A 20,790-nucleotide genomic window follows, 5' to 3' on the forward strand; every position below is an offset into this window, starting at 1 on the left:
ACCATAAAATGTTATAATTTGATAGATCGGGTGCAAAGAAGACACTACTTCAAACTATTGAAAATTTAATGAAACTAGAGCAATATTGTATTGGTTAGAACCGTGAGAACGGTTTACCACAGGGAACTTATGTATTTATTATTTATGAACAATTGGACATTGTGCACCTATGAAAAGAATAACTGCATCAGATACAATTTATACTTCACACACTTTAACACCTTATAGCTTGAAAGTTAAGAGGTTCAGGACTTAGGTTTATACAACATTTTCTTTAATCACCCGAAATCAATAAATTATTCTAAAACATCCTGTATATTTATTGGTTCACAGTTATATCATGTCCAAAGGGCAATACGAATTTGAAAGAAGGAACTCTCGAAGCAAATTTTTTTGGTGGAAAGTATTGAATTGAACTCTGGGCGGTGGTAAGACCTTTAGGTTAACCCTGCATAGCTAGGTAATACCTTGAAGAATTAACAGAGCAAAAATCAAAATATCCCGTTGCGAATGATCCTACAAACAATTCAGAAAAATGTAAGATACACTTCAAAATTCAAAATAGTTAATAGTGATCCAAAAAATAATGATTCTTACATATATTTTACGGATTATTGTGTGGCCAAAGGATAATTTTAAACGAAGAGACGTCCATGAACGATCTTCCGAAAATATCAACCAGCTGGTCCTTTGATATGGGCAAGCAGAATGCCGAGGAATCTAAGGACTTCACAGTGAAGATAATCTGGAGTGTGATCGCCAAAGTACTGATGGAGAGATATGACAGCTGCTTTCTCTCAGTTAGTTTAGCGTCCGTTGATGATCGCAAAAGTACTTATGGCGAAATATGACAGCTGCTTTCTCTTAGTTGGTTCAATTCAAATCATCAACGGATGCTAAACCAACTAAGAGAAAGCAGCTCCAAAAGAATCCTGATGAGAAAAGGAGGAATTTAGTGTTTTTCAAAAGTAACGAATACAAAATTTTGATTCTGAATAGTGATGAAGACAAACCAGATGGATTGCTTTCAAGTTAGCTTCGCGTAGTGGAAAGAGAAGACATGAGGTGTTAACCTGAAGAAGAAGCATAAAAATAGTGAAAAAACAAAAAGAATAATTTATAATCCCATCTTTTCAAAAGCTACACAAGGTGAGCGAAAACCATTAGTTTCATTAAAATCTATTCAAATAAAACGTGTGTGTACAAGTAATTCAATGAGATAAAAAGCTGAATTAAATTGAGTAAAATCGTCTCTTCATAATAAACCTCTCATGGAAATCTGGTAGAGCATGGTATAAGAATACAATGAGCATCTGGAAATCCCATCAAGCAGCAAAACAAGCTTGAATACAGAAAAATGAATATAGTAAATCAGTCAATACATCTGCCTACAGGATATCCAGCAAAAAGAGCTGTCGGTAAGAAGCAGCTTATTAAAATTACCGGCCATTCGAACACTGAATCCATCATAAAGTATCTGCATTTAGATGAAGGTCACCCTAGCGAAAGAATCGAAAGAATGCGTGGAAATGAACTAAATGAAGTATCACCACAACTACGTTTCTTGTCAAATTCCGAATATATATCAGCTGCAGCTGTCAATGCGCATGTATCAGGTCCATCCAGTAAAAGTACCAAAAACTTTTAGTTCCGGGTGTTCAACTGCTATTCCAGTATTTTTTGTGTGTTGAAAATAAATTTATTTAAAAGCGTGTTCAGCTCAAATTTAACTATAGTCTTTGTCAGTACTTATGATATTCCTCAGAAAAAACGAATGACCAGATAATTTTTGGTTATTTTCATATTTTGGCGAATGAGCTCTACTCTTTTGGACTAGGGCTCTTTCGCCAAAATATAAATATAAAGTCATGCAAAATATCTGCAATTTTTACGCACTTCTGTAATTATATCATAGCTGATTTGTCCTAAGGTTTTGTTGTTTTAAGAGGAAGCACGCTAACATAAAGAGTATTGTTTATCCAGAAACTTGCTTTGAGAACTATTTTACCCATAGAAACGAGAATTACGTTGAAGAGTTGATATTCAGGGATTATAATATGCTCACTAAGCCTATCATATATATTTATTGAATTTCAGTTTGAAATATCCTATATCTTATATTTTGAATTATGTATTCAAGATTTCAAAAATTTCAATAATATGTTTCTTCTCATCGGTTCCCAATTTAAATATTTTTCATATGTTCATCAGACTGTCTCATTATCTACCGTGCAAAGTATACCTTATTATCATTCTCATACCAATACCAGAGTATAGCGAATCCCAGGGAAAATATTAGAAAAAACTACAATGAACAGAAATATCCTAAAAATTAGCTTCCAAACTACAAATTTTTGAAATTAAGGTTTCTCCATTTCTATTGAAATTAATGAAGTATAGGTATTCACAGAGGAATCCTACAATTTGGAATAAATACAATACGAATTATCCGACAGTTCGAATTATGATAGTATACGAATAGTGTGATGCTTTTGCAGATAAAATGGAACTCTCAAGGACGATAGAAACGGAAACTGGGGAGATGATTGTTAAGCGTGTCAGTGTTCCTCTAGGCTTAGAGGAACTCATGGAAGGCTTGGCTAAAGAGGTTATCCTCAAGAAACCCAAAGACATCTACATTTTTGCAGCAGACTATTTTAGTCGATTGCTTCGATTGCGTGATTCTGGATTATACAGAGGTGAGTTAATCAATTCACATTCTAGAGCGCATGCATTTCTTTTTGTAATACGGCGTTTTATTGAGTCTTTACTTCCATAATTATCATCCAAATATTAATGAAAAATAATTCGTGAATGATGTTGATCTTGATGTCATTTTGATGAATCTACGATGGAGGTTCATTGAATTATTTCATCAGACGTCTCACGTAATTCGGAGACAACTATAACAGAATACCTACACAAGATAAATTTTTTTTACTGCATCAATAGAGTAGAACGATTACAATTCATTCAGTTGAAGTAGGTAATTATGTTTTATACATCAAGAATCATTGATTAAAGTCGAATAGAGGAGCAATTTCATTATGAGCGTTTCCAAATAGTAGAATTTTTAATCGCATAAGTTATTTAACAGTATGACATCATTGTCAAAATGTTGAATGTTGACTACTGTTGAAGGGCTACCTTGAGGTTCATTGTGTACTCCATCAGAGCCATTGTCACCACGGTATTATCTGCAACTCACCTTCCAGTTCCAGAGTTCTAATGTACTCTAGTATTTGGGATAGCTTTAAGGGGGTTACATTTTCACTCCTACAAATTTCTCGTCAAAAGCATTATTAGGCTTTCAATGGCGGGGCATTCAGTGACCAACCAGATTTTTGCCCATCATAACAGTTTTTATTCTATTCTCATCAAAAACCCAAGACAGACAGCAGTGTTTTGTAAAAATGATACTGAGGAGGTGTACAATGTTCTTACTGACATCCAAATACTTTTTGAATCTTGCAATAATGAGGTTCCGAAGAAACATTCTGGAGTTCTCCATCTCTGGAAGATTCCGGAATAGTATTTATCTTCCAGTTTCCTATTCTTCCCGAAACTTTAGGTATTTTATAGATTTTTGGGGGCGTCCTTGTTCTCTTTCTGGCATGTGTGACTTCGTTTCCTTTGACGATTTACAAGTGACCAAGGAACCCAGGTAGCAAGTGATCTGATTCCAAGATTTGAATTACTGGTATTCTTATGCTTCGGAGATCAAAAGTTGGCAATTGGTGAGTCGAAACCTCATTTTGGAAATAGCTATGAAAAATATAGAGGATGCATTTTTACAGAATTTAAATGCTGATCATTAAACACTAAAATGCATTTAAGAGACATAAGCATTATTATTCATTCCTGACATTCCTCAAAAATAACATCGACGTCTTTCCTCCAGATCAATATATCCTTGTTAGTGGTTCAAGAAACTCCCCATCACATTTCGTGAGGGTTTTTCTGGCTCCACTATTCATAATTCTGATTTTTTACTTATCCTGAGTGGAGAAAATGTGTCTCGACCCTCCTCATGATGTTGTGAACAAGTTCTTCATTTCCTTGGTTGTGAACTAGTCCCCTCTATTTCCTTATACCATTTCACTGAACTGCCGTCGGGTCACAAAATCGTTTCTTCAATGCCTGAACTACATTGATGTTGTAATCGGCACCGATTTTTATATAACCCAACCATGCTACGGCAGAGTCACCATATCCGCTTTTATAATGGGAAGTGTATTTGGCAGAGAACACTGAGTGCCAAAATGATGATTCCATCAGTGATCTCGGGATGAAACACGCATACTCAGAGGAAAGTGCACACTGCCATTTCTTATACTTGTCGTTTCACCAATATTTTCAAAATTGTTCATCCACAATTTCATTGAGTTACTCATTGCCATTATTTTGAAAATGAGAACGGTAATGATGCTTAGCTGCTGCATAACCATTACCATTATTGCTTCAACCAATGTTTCATAGCGACTGAAACACTTTGAAGTGGAGAACAGAACGGTAATCTTGAGATTTCGCCCCATTCACTTTCTAGGCTTCACAACAGATATCAATGAATTAATGTTTACATTTTGTTATGTTGAATTCACTTTCTCGAAACGTTCTAATTAGAATAATTAGAATTTCTTCAATAATAAATTTGATTGCAAATTTTTCAATGAAGCGGTTTCATAGTAACGATATCTACGAGTATATCTACATATATAGCAAATGCCAATAGAAAGGTTAGGTATTTGAAGACTTTACTCAATCAAATGAGAAGAAGAAATATTATAAATTATTTATTTAGATTACGACCGAAAAGTTACATTTTAAAAATTAAAAATAAATTTTTCAACAGGAAATGTTCGATCAGCGAAACTTGCTGTAAGAAGACCATTCAGAGCTACAGTCATAGGACATAACGTGTTATCGAGCTCAGAATCCAAAGATAACCCAAAAACCAGGCAAAGGAAAACACCCCCTCAAAAAATTGAAAAACATACCAATAACACGAACGAAAATAGAAGAGCTATAATACAGAACCATTTACGTAAGAAACAAGATGCAGAAACGAAACAGAAGCAAACGCAAATGCAAGACACAAAACCGGTCACAGTAAGAAGCAAATTACCTACAAGGTCCAGATCACTATCAAAAAGCAGCTCGGATAAAAGTGGTGAAAATTCTGAGAAAGGGGAATCAGATAGAAGTAGTAGTAGAAAAAATAGTTCAGGAAAAGGAGATATAATAAAACAAACCAAAATATCTCCAAGAAGCCGATCTACTTCTGTATCATCAGGTACAAGAGAACTCAAAGAGAAGAAGCGGATGGAGGCTATCAAAGAGAAAAATTCCAATATTTGCGGTACAGACAAGCTCAACAAGAAGAATATTACAAAAAGTTCTTCAGCAGATGTTGAAGTTATCGGTGAGTCAGAGAGCAGAAACATCCGACGGAGTCTATCTGTTACTCAAGATAAGAATGGACACTACGAAGTTCTTTATCGCCCTACACCTCTTCCTACAGGTCAAAGAGAAAGCACAGATGTTGTCTCAGAAGAATCTAATAACTCGATTAACACCAATCGAACTCCGGTTGACGAATCAGTAATATCAGACCAAAATAAGGGTACAGATCAGCAATCAGAAACCACTCCTGTAAACGATGAAGTTAAGTCAGCTATTGCAATCCAGGCTATGTGGAGGGGACGACAAGACAGAAAAAAAATCAAAAGGCAGATGACTGGAGATATTGAAAATAGCACTATTCTATTAGACAAAAACCCAAGTCAACAAGAACAATTCGACGAATCTCACCCTTCCGAAAATAATCCTCAAGATAGACCAGCATCAGTGCACAAAAATGAACACGAAAACAATGAATCTGAAATTGGAAATCTCATTGCCTCAAGTGAAATCACAGAGGAAAGCAAGGAAGCATCTAAGGATCTCGAAAATAAGTTATCTGTTAGTGATGACGAAAAAAGTATACAAAGGTTACATATTGAAACTGAAGAAAAATCAAATGAAGAATCAGATATAATGGAGGGAGAAGAAGGTGAAAAAATATCAGATCAGCATACAGGGGATGACGAAAAAGACACTCATTCACAAGTAGTTGAAGATCACCAAGAAAAAGAAAAAATGAAACTCAAGGAGGGTCAAGATATCGATAAAAATGATGGAAAGTCAAAGACAAAAGAACAAGAAGATGAAGGTAATGAAGAAGACAAAATAGAAAAGAGTTATCATCGTTCGGACACAATAGAGGTTTCCAGTGGAGTGACCCCAAAGAAAATTGATGTATCTGATAGGGACACATTACTTGACATAAATTCCTCAGCCTTCAATGAAGAAGATAGCAGTAATTTGAGCGGAAGTGTTAGTCTTCAGTCCAAACCTACCATTGAGGAAGAAGAGGCTAAAAACTCTCAAGATGATAACAAAATAGTTTCACCAGATTCAAACGCCACAAATATGGAGAATAATGAAGAACCTATAGAGTCACCTCGAGAAAATGGATCACAGGAAAAATCACAAGGGATTGAAGAAAATACAGCATCAATAAATGATCACATCTCAATTGACACATATACAAAAGAAACAAAAGATGATACAATAGGGATCCAAAAAATGTCCTCTCCTACACAAAGTCCAAAGCAAACTTATATCCTTGAATCTCAAGACAACAATTCTGTAGCACATGAAGAACCTACCATTATGAGTGGAGAAAGCAGTCTTCACTCCGTAGAAAGTATTGCGAGAGAAAATATTGAAAATTCTTCCAATGAGAATAATAACATTTCCCTGCATACAAATATGGCAATACCCGATAATTCTGAAGAATCTAAGGAGATAGAATCTCAGGAAAAAGAAGAACAAATGATTAATACAAACGAGAAAAATGAAGCAATAGAAAGTTCGATTAATGAACACAACGATAATATTTCTAAAGATGAGAAAGAACATGATATAGAGCACAGAAATTTCTCGTCCGAAGTGAAAAATGAAGAAATTGAAGGAGCACTGCCATCTTCAGAAATACTGAACCAAAGTGACGATTCCATTGAACACCAATCTGATGATAAGATGACAAGTCATACAGCAGGAGCCATTGAAAAAACTGATGAAAAAATTGTTGACGAAGACTGTTCTGCGCTTGAGATACCCTTGAAAAATGAAGAGGACATCAGAAAAACAGAATTTAAGAAGAAGAGATCACAATCACATAAAGTTCCAAAATCAGAGAGCGTGGAAGAGAAAGGTTTTGGTAATTTGCGAAAAGTTCACTCCGAGGATTACGAAAAATCAGAAACTTGTACAAAAAGGAGTATACCAAGTCCTGAAACTGTTTCTTCAGTTGCAAATGATGAACAAATTGGATATGATACAGTAGATCATTCAGCTCCTGTAATATCTGATACTAAGCTTGATGAAACTTCAAAACAGGAAGATGAAACCGATAAAGAAAATAATATATCTTTAGATAGTGAACAAACTAAAAGTATCAATACAAATGAGGAAAAAAATCAACGACACGAAAATGAAACAGAAAATAATTGCGAAACAATTGAAACCGAAATTAAACACGCTGAAAATAACTCCAACATAGCAGATAAGGATGATAACATCGAAAACGTCCAATCTGAAAACTCATCCGAAAGTGTTAAAGAACTATCTGATAGAAATTCAACAGAGATAAATGTTGCGAAAAATGAGAGTCATGAAATTGAAGATTTAATTGTGAAGGAGAAAGACATTGAAAACATTCAATCCGAAAAGCCCCCAGAAGCACTTAGAAACTCAGTGCTAAAGACAGATGAGTCATCTGATAAATCAAATACTGAAAATTCTCCAAATACTTCTGAATTTGATAATGATGAAAGTAAAAATAATATCGAAAAAGCAAGCGGAGAGGAAACAACTGAATATTCGGAAAAGGATGCTTCAAGAGATTCAAAGGAGGGAAATAAATTGACTGAAAACATAAGCGAACAAATAGAATCTACCGAGAATTATGATAATGAAAACAATATGCAGTCCAAGAATTCATCGTCAAAAACTGATAATGCAGATAATAAAGTAGATCAGCCATCAGAAAATGATATCAAATCAACAGGGGAATTGATAAATGCTCAAGAAAATTCACCGGTCAAATTAACGATTTCTGAGCTAGGTAGTGCTGCTGATTCTCCTGATCTATCACCTGAAAATGATTCGAAATCATCGCATGAATCAACAACGGATCAAGAAAACAACAAAAAATCGGAGGTATCAAATATTGGATGTCTTTCAATAACATCTGACCATGTTGATAATGGTGCAAATGTTCCTGTGAAAGAAGAAAGTGATCAGAAACAATCTGAAAAATCAGATTCATCAAATCCAGAAAATTCGAACGAAGAAAATTCTGACGAGTGGAATGGAAAACAGAAGAATTTGGAATCTAATGAAAATAATGAACGAACTGAAAATAAACAATCTGAACTGCAAAGAGAAAGTGATGTTCAGTCCTCTGTAATTGACATCGGACCGCCTGGTGAATCACTGACTATGCAGGAAAATTCAACTCAATTGGATGCCTCAGGTTCTAGTGCTTCTTTATCTTCTGTTGATGAGAAATCAGGAATTATTGACAATGCCATAAAAGAAGAAAAGAGAGAAAGAGAATCTGAAAGTGTAGAAGAAGGTAAATCGGAAAATTCGAACAGTATGGATAAAAATGAGGATGAAATGTTAAAAACTGGAAATACTGCTGGTTCAACGATTGCTGAAGACAATTCGAAAGGAAAATCAGATATTTTAGAATTTAGTTCTAATCATTCTGATTCAGTTGATGGGTCCCTTCAGGATGATGGAAAAAATGAGCAGGAGAAAGAAGAAAGAGTTGCAGACAATTCCAAAAATAACCACGACATCTCAGAAAGAGAATCTGTTATCCGTATTCAAACAATCTGGAGGGGTTTCCAAGCAAGAAAACATTTGAAACAACTCTTAGAACAAAAAGCGAAAGACCTGGATCCACATAACAAACTTACGGAGAAACTCTCAGGTGATTCTATTACAGATGAGAACGAAAATCTTCCTGAAACTAAAAACAACAATTTATCTGGTGCAAATGAAATGATCTCAAATGATGATGCAAATAATATTGTGACAAAATATGCAAATAACGAAGGTAGCGAAGCTTCTGAGGTGCAAAATGGCGGAATACACACTAGTGATGAGATTGCAGCTGCTGTTGAAATACAGTCAGCTTTTCGAAAATCTAGAAGACAACGCAAAAATTCTGAAAGTGAAAGTATTTCAAAACAAGATACAAATAAATATACTTCGAACGATAAGGATATAAATAAAGAGGGAAAGAATGAAATTATAGAAGACACAAATGAAAAGTTGGAGAATCTAAACGATACCCAGCCAAGTCAATCGGATGAACTAAGACCAGCAGATGCTTACTCTAACGAAGAAATAGGTGCAGCTATGAAAATTCAATCATCATTCCGCAAATCCAGGAAACTTGTAAAGTCTGAAGAAGATAATAAAAAACAATCTGATACAAGTATTGAGAAAACAGAAGTAGACAAGAAAAAGTTTCAAACTCCAGAAAACTCACTTGAGATTCCACACAGTAAGGAAGCTGAAAATTTTACTGCTGACGAAATAAAAGCTGCGACGAAAATTCAGTCGACGTTCAGAAAATCTAGGAAACAGCGCTCGAAACCGAAATTAGAAGATATGGATTTGAATTCTGATTTGGGTAAACAATACTTGAGAGAAGTGTTGAAGATACAGTCTGCTTGGCGTGCTTATAGAGTGAGGAAGAACATAAGGGATGTGGAGAAGAAGGTTAGTTGATTATTGCATTTTTATTCTATTCGAAAATAGGAACACGATCAATATTTACTTTGGAATGAAAATTACTGGGCAAGCCTGAACAATTCGAATTACTGCGCTATTTATATAACTTAATTTTTATAAAGATAACTTCGCATCTGTATGTGAATAATATATGATTCGTAACTTGAATAGCATTTGCCTATTTTTTATGTTTCTTGATTTGTTGTGTTCCAAAAAATGAAGAAAAATTTTATCGACATTTTTCATTCAATTCTAATAGATCAGATGACAAAATTATAATTAATTTATTAGGTACGACAGATGATCGGATTCATTCATTATTTCGAATAATAAACAATCACTTATGGTGTGTTTAATGAAACTTTTATCGTAGTGATTTGCTCAATCAAATCATTTCTGGGTTCAATTTCAGTTCATTTTTGACACTTCCATATACAGGATGGTCCAGATTTTAGTGCAATAACTTTGGCGTCGGATAGAACAACTCTTTTCATGAAAAAGAATTCCTATAAACATATATCCTAACAAGTTTCGTTTTCGAGATACACGGTGTTTAAGTTTTTCATCATTCTAGTAGTATTATATTCATTGTTTCAATTTTCAGGTTATGAAGACTTGATAATGTAATGTTTCGAATTAGGTATTTTTCTCCCGCTAAACTTATCCTATTGGGGAAGATATAGAGACGCGATGATCCTTAATCTAATAATACTAAAGTTAAAAGTAAAACACTATTTCTTTTCTCAAATTTCAACACCCTGTATCCCGAAAACGAAGCTTGTTAGGATGTATGTTTATTGGAAATTTTTTCATGAAAAGAGTTGGTCCATCCGATGCCAAAGTTATTGCACTAAAATCTGGACCACCCTGTATTTCTAAATACAATCAACAAGTTGATTGAGCACTCAAAGTTTTATGAAACCGTCGTTTATTTCTTCAATATTTTTGTAACTATTGTTGTTGTTAATATAAAATTTTTTACTTTTCTGATTTTTTTAAGATCTATTATATTGATTCCCATTAAAACTTTCTGAAACGCTTGTTCATCATTGAAATTCTTCATTTTTGTTGGAACTGTGCCGATTTTAAGAATTCTGATCGTAAAATGCAGTCCATTCTGAAGAAATTTAGTTCCAATTTATCTATTTGTCTGTAATTCACTGTAATTGCCTCAACTGCCTCAACCTTATTTGAAATTCGGTACGAGGATTCTACTTGCGTCACTATTGTCCTAATACTATTTACAAATTTGATTTTTCCCAGTTATAGGGTGCGCATTGAACCTAAAATTCCCTTACATCAATTGTCCCATTCTAAATGGTTTTTCCAAGAAGAGGTTCCATGTTGACATTAAAAAACCAATATATTTCAAGATATCCAATTAAGGATTAAAAAGAGATATCGGCCAAATGGCTGCTACGGCTACCATATCTTTTTCGTGAAATTTTCCATGGGCAATTCACACATTTGATGTCCTCGATAACTTCACAAATTTTCAATTTTTAGGGTCTTAAATAGTGCAGGTCATTGGCATAAACCTTATCTTCCACGTGGCCCCAACAGAAAGTCTTAAGATCACGGTGGCCAATTGAGATCACCTCTTCGAAAAATAAACCGCACGGTTTCGATACTTCACATCACTAACTCGTCCTGACAGCTCGAATGACTGCCTTAAGAGTGACAACTACCTAAATATAGGGCGATTCAAAATGAAATCTCTTATTAAAAAACAGTTTCCGAGAAAAAAATTTTCTACTGATCTTATATATTGTGAATCCTTCAGTCCTCAAAGAAGAACTTCAGTTCAATTTTATCACCTACACATCATTATTTAACGATAACTATTGAAAGTTCTCATTAGTTTCTATTTCTAGTACACTCTGCTTCATAAGCTAAATATTTCCTTTGATCCATAGATCAACAGCATGGAAAACTTGTCCGGAAGCCATATCAAAAAATCTATACATCTATCGGATCAAGAAATTCTCAAAGCTGTTACCAAAATTCAGGCTGGTTTAAGAGGATACCTGACTCGTAAACACTTCAATAACATTCGCGATCGAAATGAAGCCCTTGATGGAATCAAAGAAGAATCTCAATCCGACTATAGTCGCACCAACTCCAACAGCTCAACCGACGAACATTTACTAGAAATACTCAAGAAAGTAGAAGGTGCAATAATTCCTGACACCGTTCCCGAGGTTCCTTCAAATAAAGACTCGACTTCAAATAAAGAACACGAAGAAGGGAATAAGAACCTACAATCCCATCAAGCAAAAAGTGATTCGAGTGAAGAGGACACTGTAAAACATAGAATGAAACGTGAAATAGCTTATCAGAATTCATTAAGTACAGATTGTCCATCACAAGATTGCAAAAACACAACTGAAGATCAGAAGGAAATAGAGAGGGATAATGAAATTCCACCTGATCAAAGTTTGAAAGACACCAACTCCGAAGATGGTAAAAACCTGCAACTATCCAAAGAAGAACAAGAAGTGACAGCAGATACCAAGCTACATGATGACGATGCAAATTCGAGAACAATAGAAGGAGATGTAGAATTGGAAAAAGCAATCGATAATCCTGATGGTATTTCAGAAGGGGTGAAAGCGGTTTCAGCGGTTCAATTAAAACATGATTCTGAAGAAAAAGACGCTCCAAACCCAAATGAAACTCCCGAAACAAATGAAATACGGTCAACAGACAATAAAAATTCTTCAGAAGGAAACGAACAACAATCGGAAAAAAACGAAAGAAATACACCTCCATCCAATGAAGAGAAAAATGAAAAAATTGATGACATTTCAGAGAAACCTGAACAGAAAGAGGCTGTTCAACCTTTGAGTTCTTTGAATAATATGACTGATCATGCAACAGAAAGTCATGAACTCGAAAATACAGCTCCTGAAAATATTCTAAATGACAAAGATGATAAGCCTTCGGACGGTAATGAAACTTCAGAAAGTGATTCAGTGGGTTCTCATAGAGGAACTCTGAAAAAAACTAAAGCAATAGATAATTTGGTTGAGTTGGCAGAACAATTCGAAGGCAACAATGAATCACCAAAAGAAAAAATCGATAGTATAGAAAAAGTTGATTTGAAAGATGACTCAGAGAATAATCCCGCTGTTATCAATATTGATGATGTGGAACCTGGAAAAAAATTGGCTTTATTTGAAATCCCTGATGATTTTGAACCAGATTCGTTGGAGGTTGGGAGAACCAACCAAAACCTTGATACTGATGATGCTGTACATAACACAGATGGAAAAGAATCTAGACAAGTCTCAGCAACAAATTCTGTTCCATCTTCAGAAGTTGATGAGCTCACGCCAAGATCTGAGGAACCACCATCAACGAAATCAGTAATTGATGTAACTCATCCAGAGGACACAAAAAGACAATCTAGTACTTCCAATGAAGAAGTGAATGAGAAAAGTGAAAAATCTCTTGAGAATCAGAAAACAGATGATCATATCAGCACTTCATTCGATGAAAGTAGCAACGCCAAGGAGAATTTCCACGGCACCACTGAATCTACAAATATAAAAAACAACAGCACAATAAAATCAGATGATTCTTCGAATGACCAAAATAATAAGAATAAGAAACCAACTCTTACTGATTTTATGAAGAAAACTCTGGACTTGGAGCAACCTTCTTCTCCCTATAAAAAAATTGATAATATTGGGAGAGATGAAAAACCTGCAGTATCAAATGAAACTGATAAACTATTAAAGGTTCCGAAACGTAGTAGATATGAATCCGCAACTAAAATACAGAGCATATTCCGTGGTTATCAAGCAAGAAAATTCGTTGAGAGTCTCAGAGCTTCACGAGATTCGACACAAATAAGTAAAAATCCTGATATTTCAATTCTAAAAGGAGAAATAAATAATTCGAATGAAAAAGCTGCAATCTCTAAAATTTCGGGTAAGTTGATTTTTTTCACTAGTATATAATATATCATATATTCAGCGACATAAGGAGTATCTGATTAATTTTTTGTGTTTCTTGGGTAAAAAAATGAAACGATAATATTCGCATTGAGTTTCATCAACACAAAAAAATAATGAAAATCATAGTCAATCTCAATTTCCGAATATGACAGCATTTCAGTTAAAATGGCTATAAAATGCAATAAAAACATTATCTACAAAAGTGTTCTTGATTCATCTAAGTTGCAACTTTTTTTTTCGAAATTAGCCCAGACGTTCGTAATAATTATTTTAGGTTCAATGATTTAGTGAATAAAAAAAAGAATTCGAGAAATGCACTGGCGTTATATAGTAGGTATAAGTGACGCGATCCACATGAAATTTTGTATATACAGAGTGCCAAAAAAGTAACGTAACTCGTGAATAATTCTTGTACGAAGAATTATTAAGGAAAATCTTCACACTTGTCGATTTTTAATTTCAAAAGCTATTTATCGTATGTTTTTTCTGAATTTGATATTTCTCACCCCCTATACATCGCACCCCTCTACTTTTATTTTTTCAAATGGGAATATATGGATTGTGATACATCAAATGAAAGGTGATTTGATTACCTATTCAGCGATGTGACTAATAGTAGAATTGGTTGTGTCGTTTTTTTATAAAAAATTAGTAAATAATTAACAATTTTTGATTAGAGAGTACCTCACATAATCGAGTGCGCAAAATTCGAAAATTACAGACATCGTAACGAAATGATATAGTGCTGTGTTTGTGGAACGATCACTCAGGAAGACTATTTCATTTTTCAGACCCTGAAATACAAGAATCACTGCATGGACATGACGAAAGTACGATGAAAGATTCGAATATACAAGGAACCCAAACAAATAATGTTGAGGCTAGTGGTAATGTTAACGTGGATGGATCACAAGTTCCAGGTCAAGTATATGTCATAATAGTAAGTGGAATTCACCGAACTCTTTACATGCACTATAATGTAATAAACGTTGTTATTTGTGTTCGCTAATGGTTAGTTATCTGTTTTTGTCCCAGATGGGGACTTTGTTTCTATTGAACATATCCGAAGTATATCACGAGGACCACATTGATTTGAATATTTTTTTCTGTTTTGTTTTTTTGGAGTTGGTCGGTTATTTTTCAATCAATGCAGGGCCAGCGTTAAGGGTGAAACAGTGAAACCAATTCAGGCACTTCTTTTTGAGGGCGGCAAGTCGGCCCAGTTTGCAGGCCACCTCTTCATATTTCACCCTTCATTCTTAAAAACAACATAAGGTTGTTCACTCCGCTGCGTTTGCCAACATTACCTGCAATAAAAATCTCCAAACCGCCTTTACTAAGCCGACTTTATAATAAATAACACATGGCAGCCCAACCAATATAAACAGAATTCCCTATATAAAGTTATTATGTATTTCACAAAGACAAAAAAAAAACTACCTTCGCATTCGAATTATTTGGAAGCCGATTTTTACACATTCAACATATAGAAAATTCCTACGATTTTGCATTCGAAACTAGTTATTATTATTAAATGCCAAATGTTTTTAGCGGAACACATGTTTGTAATCTCAAATATTTCTCGAAGTAATGCCGAAACTTTGCATGCTTATTTGACTTATGTATATGTATTTGTTCTATTTTGTTGTTTTATTTTATTCAAACACCTTGGAAACACTTGGTGTAACTAATATTATATATCAAAATATTTTAATATTAGGCATTCACTAGAATTTAATTTTTTAACGCATGATTGCAAGATCCTTCATTGTCAAAAGAAAGCGCCAAATTCACCGGACATACAAGTCCACAGATATTAGTTCAAATAAACTAAACCTTGAGAACAAATATTTGATTGATAAAATTATCAAAAATGTCTGCTGTCTTTTGATACCATCATAAATGAACTGGCTAATAAACCTAATTCTAAATTTGTGCTTTCGTATAAATCCCAATACAATATATATTTATATTTCTTTTATTCAACATTGAATGAAAACTGCGATAGTTCAAGCACATCACTGCACTAAATAGGTACAATCAACGTACAAGACTGTTATAATCATAAGCAACTTGGCCTCTATGCTATCAATTCATGCATTTTTTCCTAAATATGTATTTGTATTTTTATAATAATTTCATCTTTCTCTTTGAAGTTGTAGAACTGATATGAGAAGTATTCAACCATCTCTAAAATTAATACTTCCATTAGTCTCTTAGTTCATGCATCTTCACTGCCTTTTCTCTTCTATCTGACACAAAGTCATCAGTAGGTACATATCGCATAGACAGAAAATCATATATTTCATTTTTCATTATTGGCAAACTTCAATGCAAATGTTTATACAAAATTTGGTGAATCATGAATTTGTTTTCCCTGCCCAAATCGGATCTGACAGATTTGAGTAAACATTAGCATAATATTTTCTTTCCCATCAACTAGAAATGTTTGAACGAAATATCAACTATGCTATATTTGTATGGAAGGAATCTCAAGCTGAACCTTTTGAAATAGAAAAATAAAAGTCTCTTATATGAAAGAAAGATTTATATTCAATAGGTAGGTAAATTCTACATTTAAAAATTTTTCAGAAACTTGGATTTATTTCAGTTTTTCAAAAACGTTAATTCGCTAGAAATATTCTCTGTTTTTGAGTAGATAACAAATTCTTATATCTGAGTTAATTAATTATTCGTCAAATAAAATTGTCACCTGCATAACATGTTCTTAAGAGGGAATAATCTACATTGTAGGATAACAATAGTTTTAATTTTAGAATGAGAAAAAATTTTTGGTAGGTAGGTATCTTTTCGTTTTTCGCAAAAAAATTGATGATATGTTCAATGAATATATGATATATTTTTGAAATATTCGTCGAAAAAACCTACAAAAATCATTACAAAAAAGGTAAAACTATAATTTTGTAAAAAAAAAATCGTTTGTACAAAATGTGGTTATCGTAGAGGAGCGCCAGTGAGGAAATGAATAGGTACCTGATGTGCTGTGTAATGGAGAGCCACGTGGTGGTAATCCCACTCAAATGGAAGTTTTCCTTTCAAGTGGTCGATTTTGGAATGGAATAACAGTTTTATATTGATAAATGATCTGAGGAAAGAAATATGTAAAAGAAATCACACTGAAGTAATCACATCAATGAAAAATAAATATGAAAAAAATCGTTTCTTCTCAAACTTAATTTTTTCAATGATATAATTTGAATTATTCTTAGACTTGATATTTCATGATAGAAAAAATGAAATCCAAAAAAAGATGAATGAAAATAATGAATGAGTAGGTCCACTTACACCAAAGTACATATCCAATTAACAAAACCCAAAATATAGGTCGAAACTATTACTTTACTAGCTAATTAGAATCAGTCTTTGATTATAGTTATACCTAAAAATAAACGTAATGAAAGAATTCTCAAACCATAACATTCCAATATCCCCGTTGTGTATTGAATATTAAAAATAGCCTTTCTATTTCCTGTCGACTTAATTTCAATGTGCTCAACGGTCCTTGTGATATTGCCATCACAAACCTGAGTGGATAAATAGAAGTTACAGTTTCGTTAGGTCATTTACTTTTCAATCAGTTAATTTTCAAATGTAAATAAGAAAAATATATCACAGTTTGTCTTTGTCATTGAAAAATTTAATTGAAACGATAATAAAAGTTTTATTTTTTTTATAAATGAAAAAAACATATTACAACCTTAATCATTATTTTTATTTTAGAACATTTCACCCATAGAAAGAAATATTTTGATTTGATTATTTATAATCTTATTATTATTTTACAAATAACTACGATATTTCCAAACTTATTAAAAAAAAATTCAGAGATATTATTCTCAGAAACCTTTAGACCTACCATACGAATTTCCATTCTCTATGTTTTTTGAGAATCGAATAGAGTATCAAATTTTTCACAAGGTCCGTAATTTTTGAATTTTGAACCGGTTGTCCTTACCTATACAAGATTAGTGCCGAACAGAAGGACTTAGAAACTTGAAATTTGCAGGATATTTCATATCTTGAATTCCACGGTTGAGTTTTTTAATGGTTAAGTTTTGTTTTCCTGTGAATTTCGAAACAGTCAATTCGCAAAATAAAAGACATATAAGTCTCACCAGCCCACCATCATACAAAATTTTATGTTGAACTCGTAATCAAAATCATAGAATATTTAAGAAAAATATATAACCAAAATATACTGTTCCACAAGAGTTAGGGATATCGTATTCAATCGTTTTGAAAAGTATGTAATCTTCGAGAAAATCGCTGTGAAATCATTTAAAATTCAATAACAACTTGAATCGATCCAATAAAAATCAGTATAAGACATTTCGTCAATCTGGTCGCCTTTTTTCTGAAGTTTGGTTCTTTGTATATGCTTCATGAATGTTTTTATTTTGAAATGGAGTCTGTTTATCAACGGCTTCGAAAATGCCAAGACTTAAATTAACAAACGCTGAGGCTAATAAGGCTATCGGAATGCTACAGGGTGGCCAAAAATCTACAGGATGTTTATGAGAAAATCAGAAACTTGGACAAAGTAAATTCATCAAAACTCAAGATTCTCAAATTACAATTTTACTTATAAAAGAGGCGGGGTTACTTAAGCCAAACCTATACATAAAAACAACAGTTTAAGAGTTATCGGGTAAAAACTAGAACTGAGGAAAAATTGCAATTTCTGAGTGGAGTAGTCTGTGACTTCCGGAAAACATAGAAAGAAACTAAAAGTCGATGTTTTGATAATTAAATTTGACATTTCATGAATTGTAAATTAATTATTCGTAATTGAAAAGTTTATTGGTTTATGGATTCTCAACAAGCCCATCGGAAAATTAATTGCAATTCAAGAAATGTCAAATTTAATTATCGAAACATCGACTTTGAGTTTCTTTCCATGTTTTTCGGAAGTCAAAGACTCCTCCACTCGGTTAGTTGTGGTATTCCCTTAGTTCAAGTTTTTCTTCGACAACTCTTGTGTTCATTTTAGGTATATTGTTTGCCTACTTCCCTTCTTTTTATACGTAAAATTGACTGAAAGAACAAAAACTAGATGTTCTAATTTGAATTTCTTTTTTTTTTTTTTTTGATTTTCTAATTACTAGTTTTGATTGATTCAATTCATCCAAGTTCATGATCTTCTCATAAACTCCCTGTTTTTTGATCCAAACCGCAAATAGTCTTATAATCGTAAGTATTGGCAGAATCCAATGGGAACCCAGAACCCCTTGTGGGATTTTCACCATTAACGAACTCAAACGCGGAATTCAAGATATGAATATATCCTGCAAATTTCAAGCTTTTAGGTCCTTCTGTTCTGAAGTAATCTTGTACACGGATTACAGAATTGAATTTGGGTATGGATCATAATCATAAGCGAGTCTAACCTTAATGTTCTAAACTAGGTCTCTATCTGTTAAAAATTGAAAAATTACTGACCTTGAAAGTAAATTTAATTCGGAGAACAGGATCTCAAAAAACATAGAATATATTTGTGTAGGTATGTATGCATATAGGTATCTATAAAGGTAGAGTTGTGTAGTCTCCAAGGGCACAATTGGCGCATGAATGAACGAAATGTCGATCCCGAAGGGATCACAAAGCTTCCTCGGTAGACTCGCAATTCAAGTAGATTAAGGATGAAATTTGTTCTGTTGTAAATCACTTCTCGTTGAAATTGTGGAGGACATGATGCAACAGTAACTGTTGTTATTATTCAATTGGCAGAGGCCTGATGAATCTAATAAAAATTTTATTGACGCAAAATCATTGAGTTGACTCATTGGAAGCAATTGACGATTTGGTCTATATAGGCCAACCTACATGAATAAAATTTAAGTAGCCTCCAATAAACAATTTTCAAATCGTTATGACCCAGTATTGAGTAAAATATATATATTCGACCTTCTGGGTACTTAACATAGGAAACATACATAAAAGAAATCAATTAAAATGCATTTCTGGGCATCGAAATGAACCAATGAAAAAAAAACTTTTCGGAGGCTTGCCAACAACAGGTGGATAACTCTTAAGTTCTGACGTATTTAGCCGGAAAATGAGCTGGCTAAATAATTATAGTTATAGAAAATACTGACGTTGGACGATAAATTTCCTTGTCGCAGCTGATGAAATGAAAAGTATGAACCTTGTTGTAACAAGATTATCTGGAATCATCGAAAGATTATTACAGATATTGAAATAAGAACAAATAAAAAGAGGAATTGAATTGCTTCAAACATATAACTACCTTAAATGTAATTTGTTTTATTTGGTTCCTGATGATTCTAATACAGAAATTCTCTATCGCTCTATGGCTACTCGTTCTTCGCTCCAAAAATAACCCCTCAAAAATGAGTTATTTTCGGTCTAGTAACACTTTTACCCACCAAGAAGTACTTATTTACACATGTGCAACGCACAATATTCATTAAAAAAACTGAAATTCTTGTGAAACAATTTATATCTCAACTCAAATAAGCACACCCAATTTCATCAAAATCGAACTAGTATAAAACGTGAATAATCGTCGTGAAAGCATGGCCGGGATATCCCCATGATTTTCTGCGCTTGGGATTATTGTAATGAACCCATTTTCCGCCTCCAGTCACAATGCGATGCAGAAATCCTTTTAGTCTTTTCCTTGCAAGTAGTTGTTCACAAGCATGCAAACGCCGTTCAACATATCTCGGCTTCAACACGTACGAAATCCAATTTCCCTGTTTCTGAATCATTCCCAAGACTTTCAGACATTTTGAAATGACTTGTTGCGTCGCTCCCAATGATCCTGCCAATTCTTGTTGCGTTTGACACGAGTTTTGATCAAGTTATGCCTCCAATTCTGCATCTTCACTCTTTCTCCGCCATGCTGGTCTTCGACGTCGAAATCGCCGTTCTTGAAGCACGTTTTTCACTAATAGTGGCCTCACCATAGGTATTTGAGAGCATTAGATGA

The 20,790-nt window shown here is 33.7% G+C and overlaps 1 protein-coding gene across 4 annotated transcripts in view; it reads left to right on the forward strand.

Moving 5' to 3' along the window:
* The window catches only part of LOC123671200 (silent chromatin protein ESC1-like), a 34,524-nt gene that overhangs the window by 826 nt on the left and 12,908 nt on the right, over positions 1-20,790 (forward strand). For 2 of the 4 annotated variants that reach the window (XM_045604924.1, XM_045604923.1), the window contains exons 2-5: positions 2,499-2,699; positions 4,853-9,843; positions 11,772-13,791; positions 14,609-14,757. In XM_045604924.1, coding sequence (XP_045460880.1) covers positions 2,504-2,699; positions 4,853-9,843; positions 11,772-13,791; positions 14,609-14,757 — 7,356 coding nt within the window. In that variant the 5' untranslated portion in view covers positions 2,499-2,503. The remainder of the gene's footprint in view (positions 1-2,498; positions 2,700-4,852; positions 9,844-11,771; positions 13,792-14,608; positions 14,758-20,790) is intronic. The other 2 variants (XM_045604921.1, XM_045604922.1) reach the window with 1 other exon arrangement.

This window comes from Harmonia axyridis, chromosome 1 (assembly GCF_914767665.1).
Source record: "Harmonia axyridis chromosome 1, icHarAxyr1.1, whole genome shotgun sequence".
Classification (NCBI taxonomy): domain Eukaryota; kingdom Metazoa; phylum Arthropoda; class Insecta; order Coleoptera; family Coccinellidae; genus Harmonia; species Harmonia axyridis.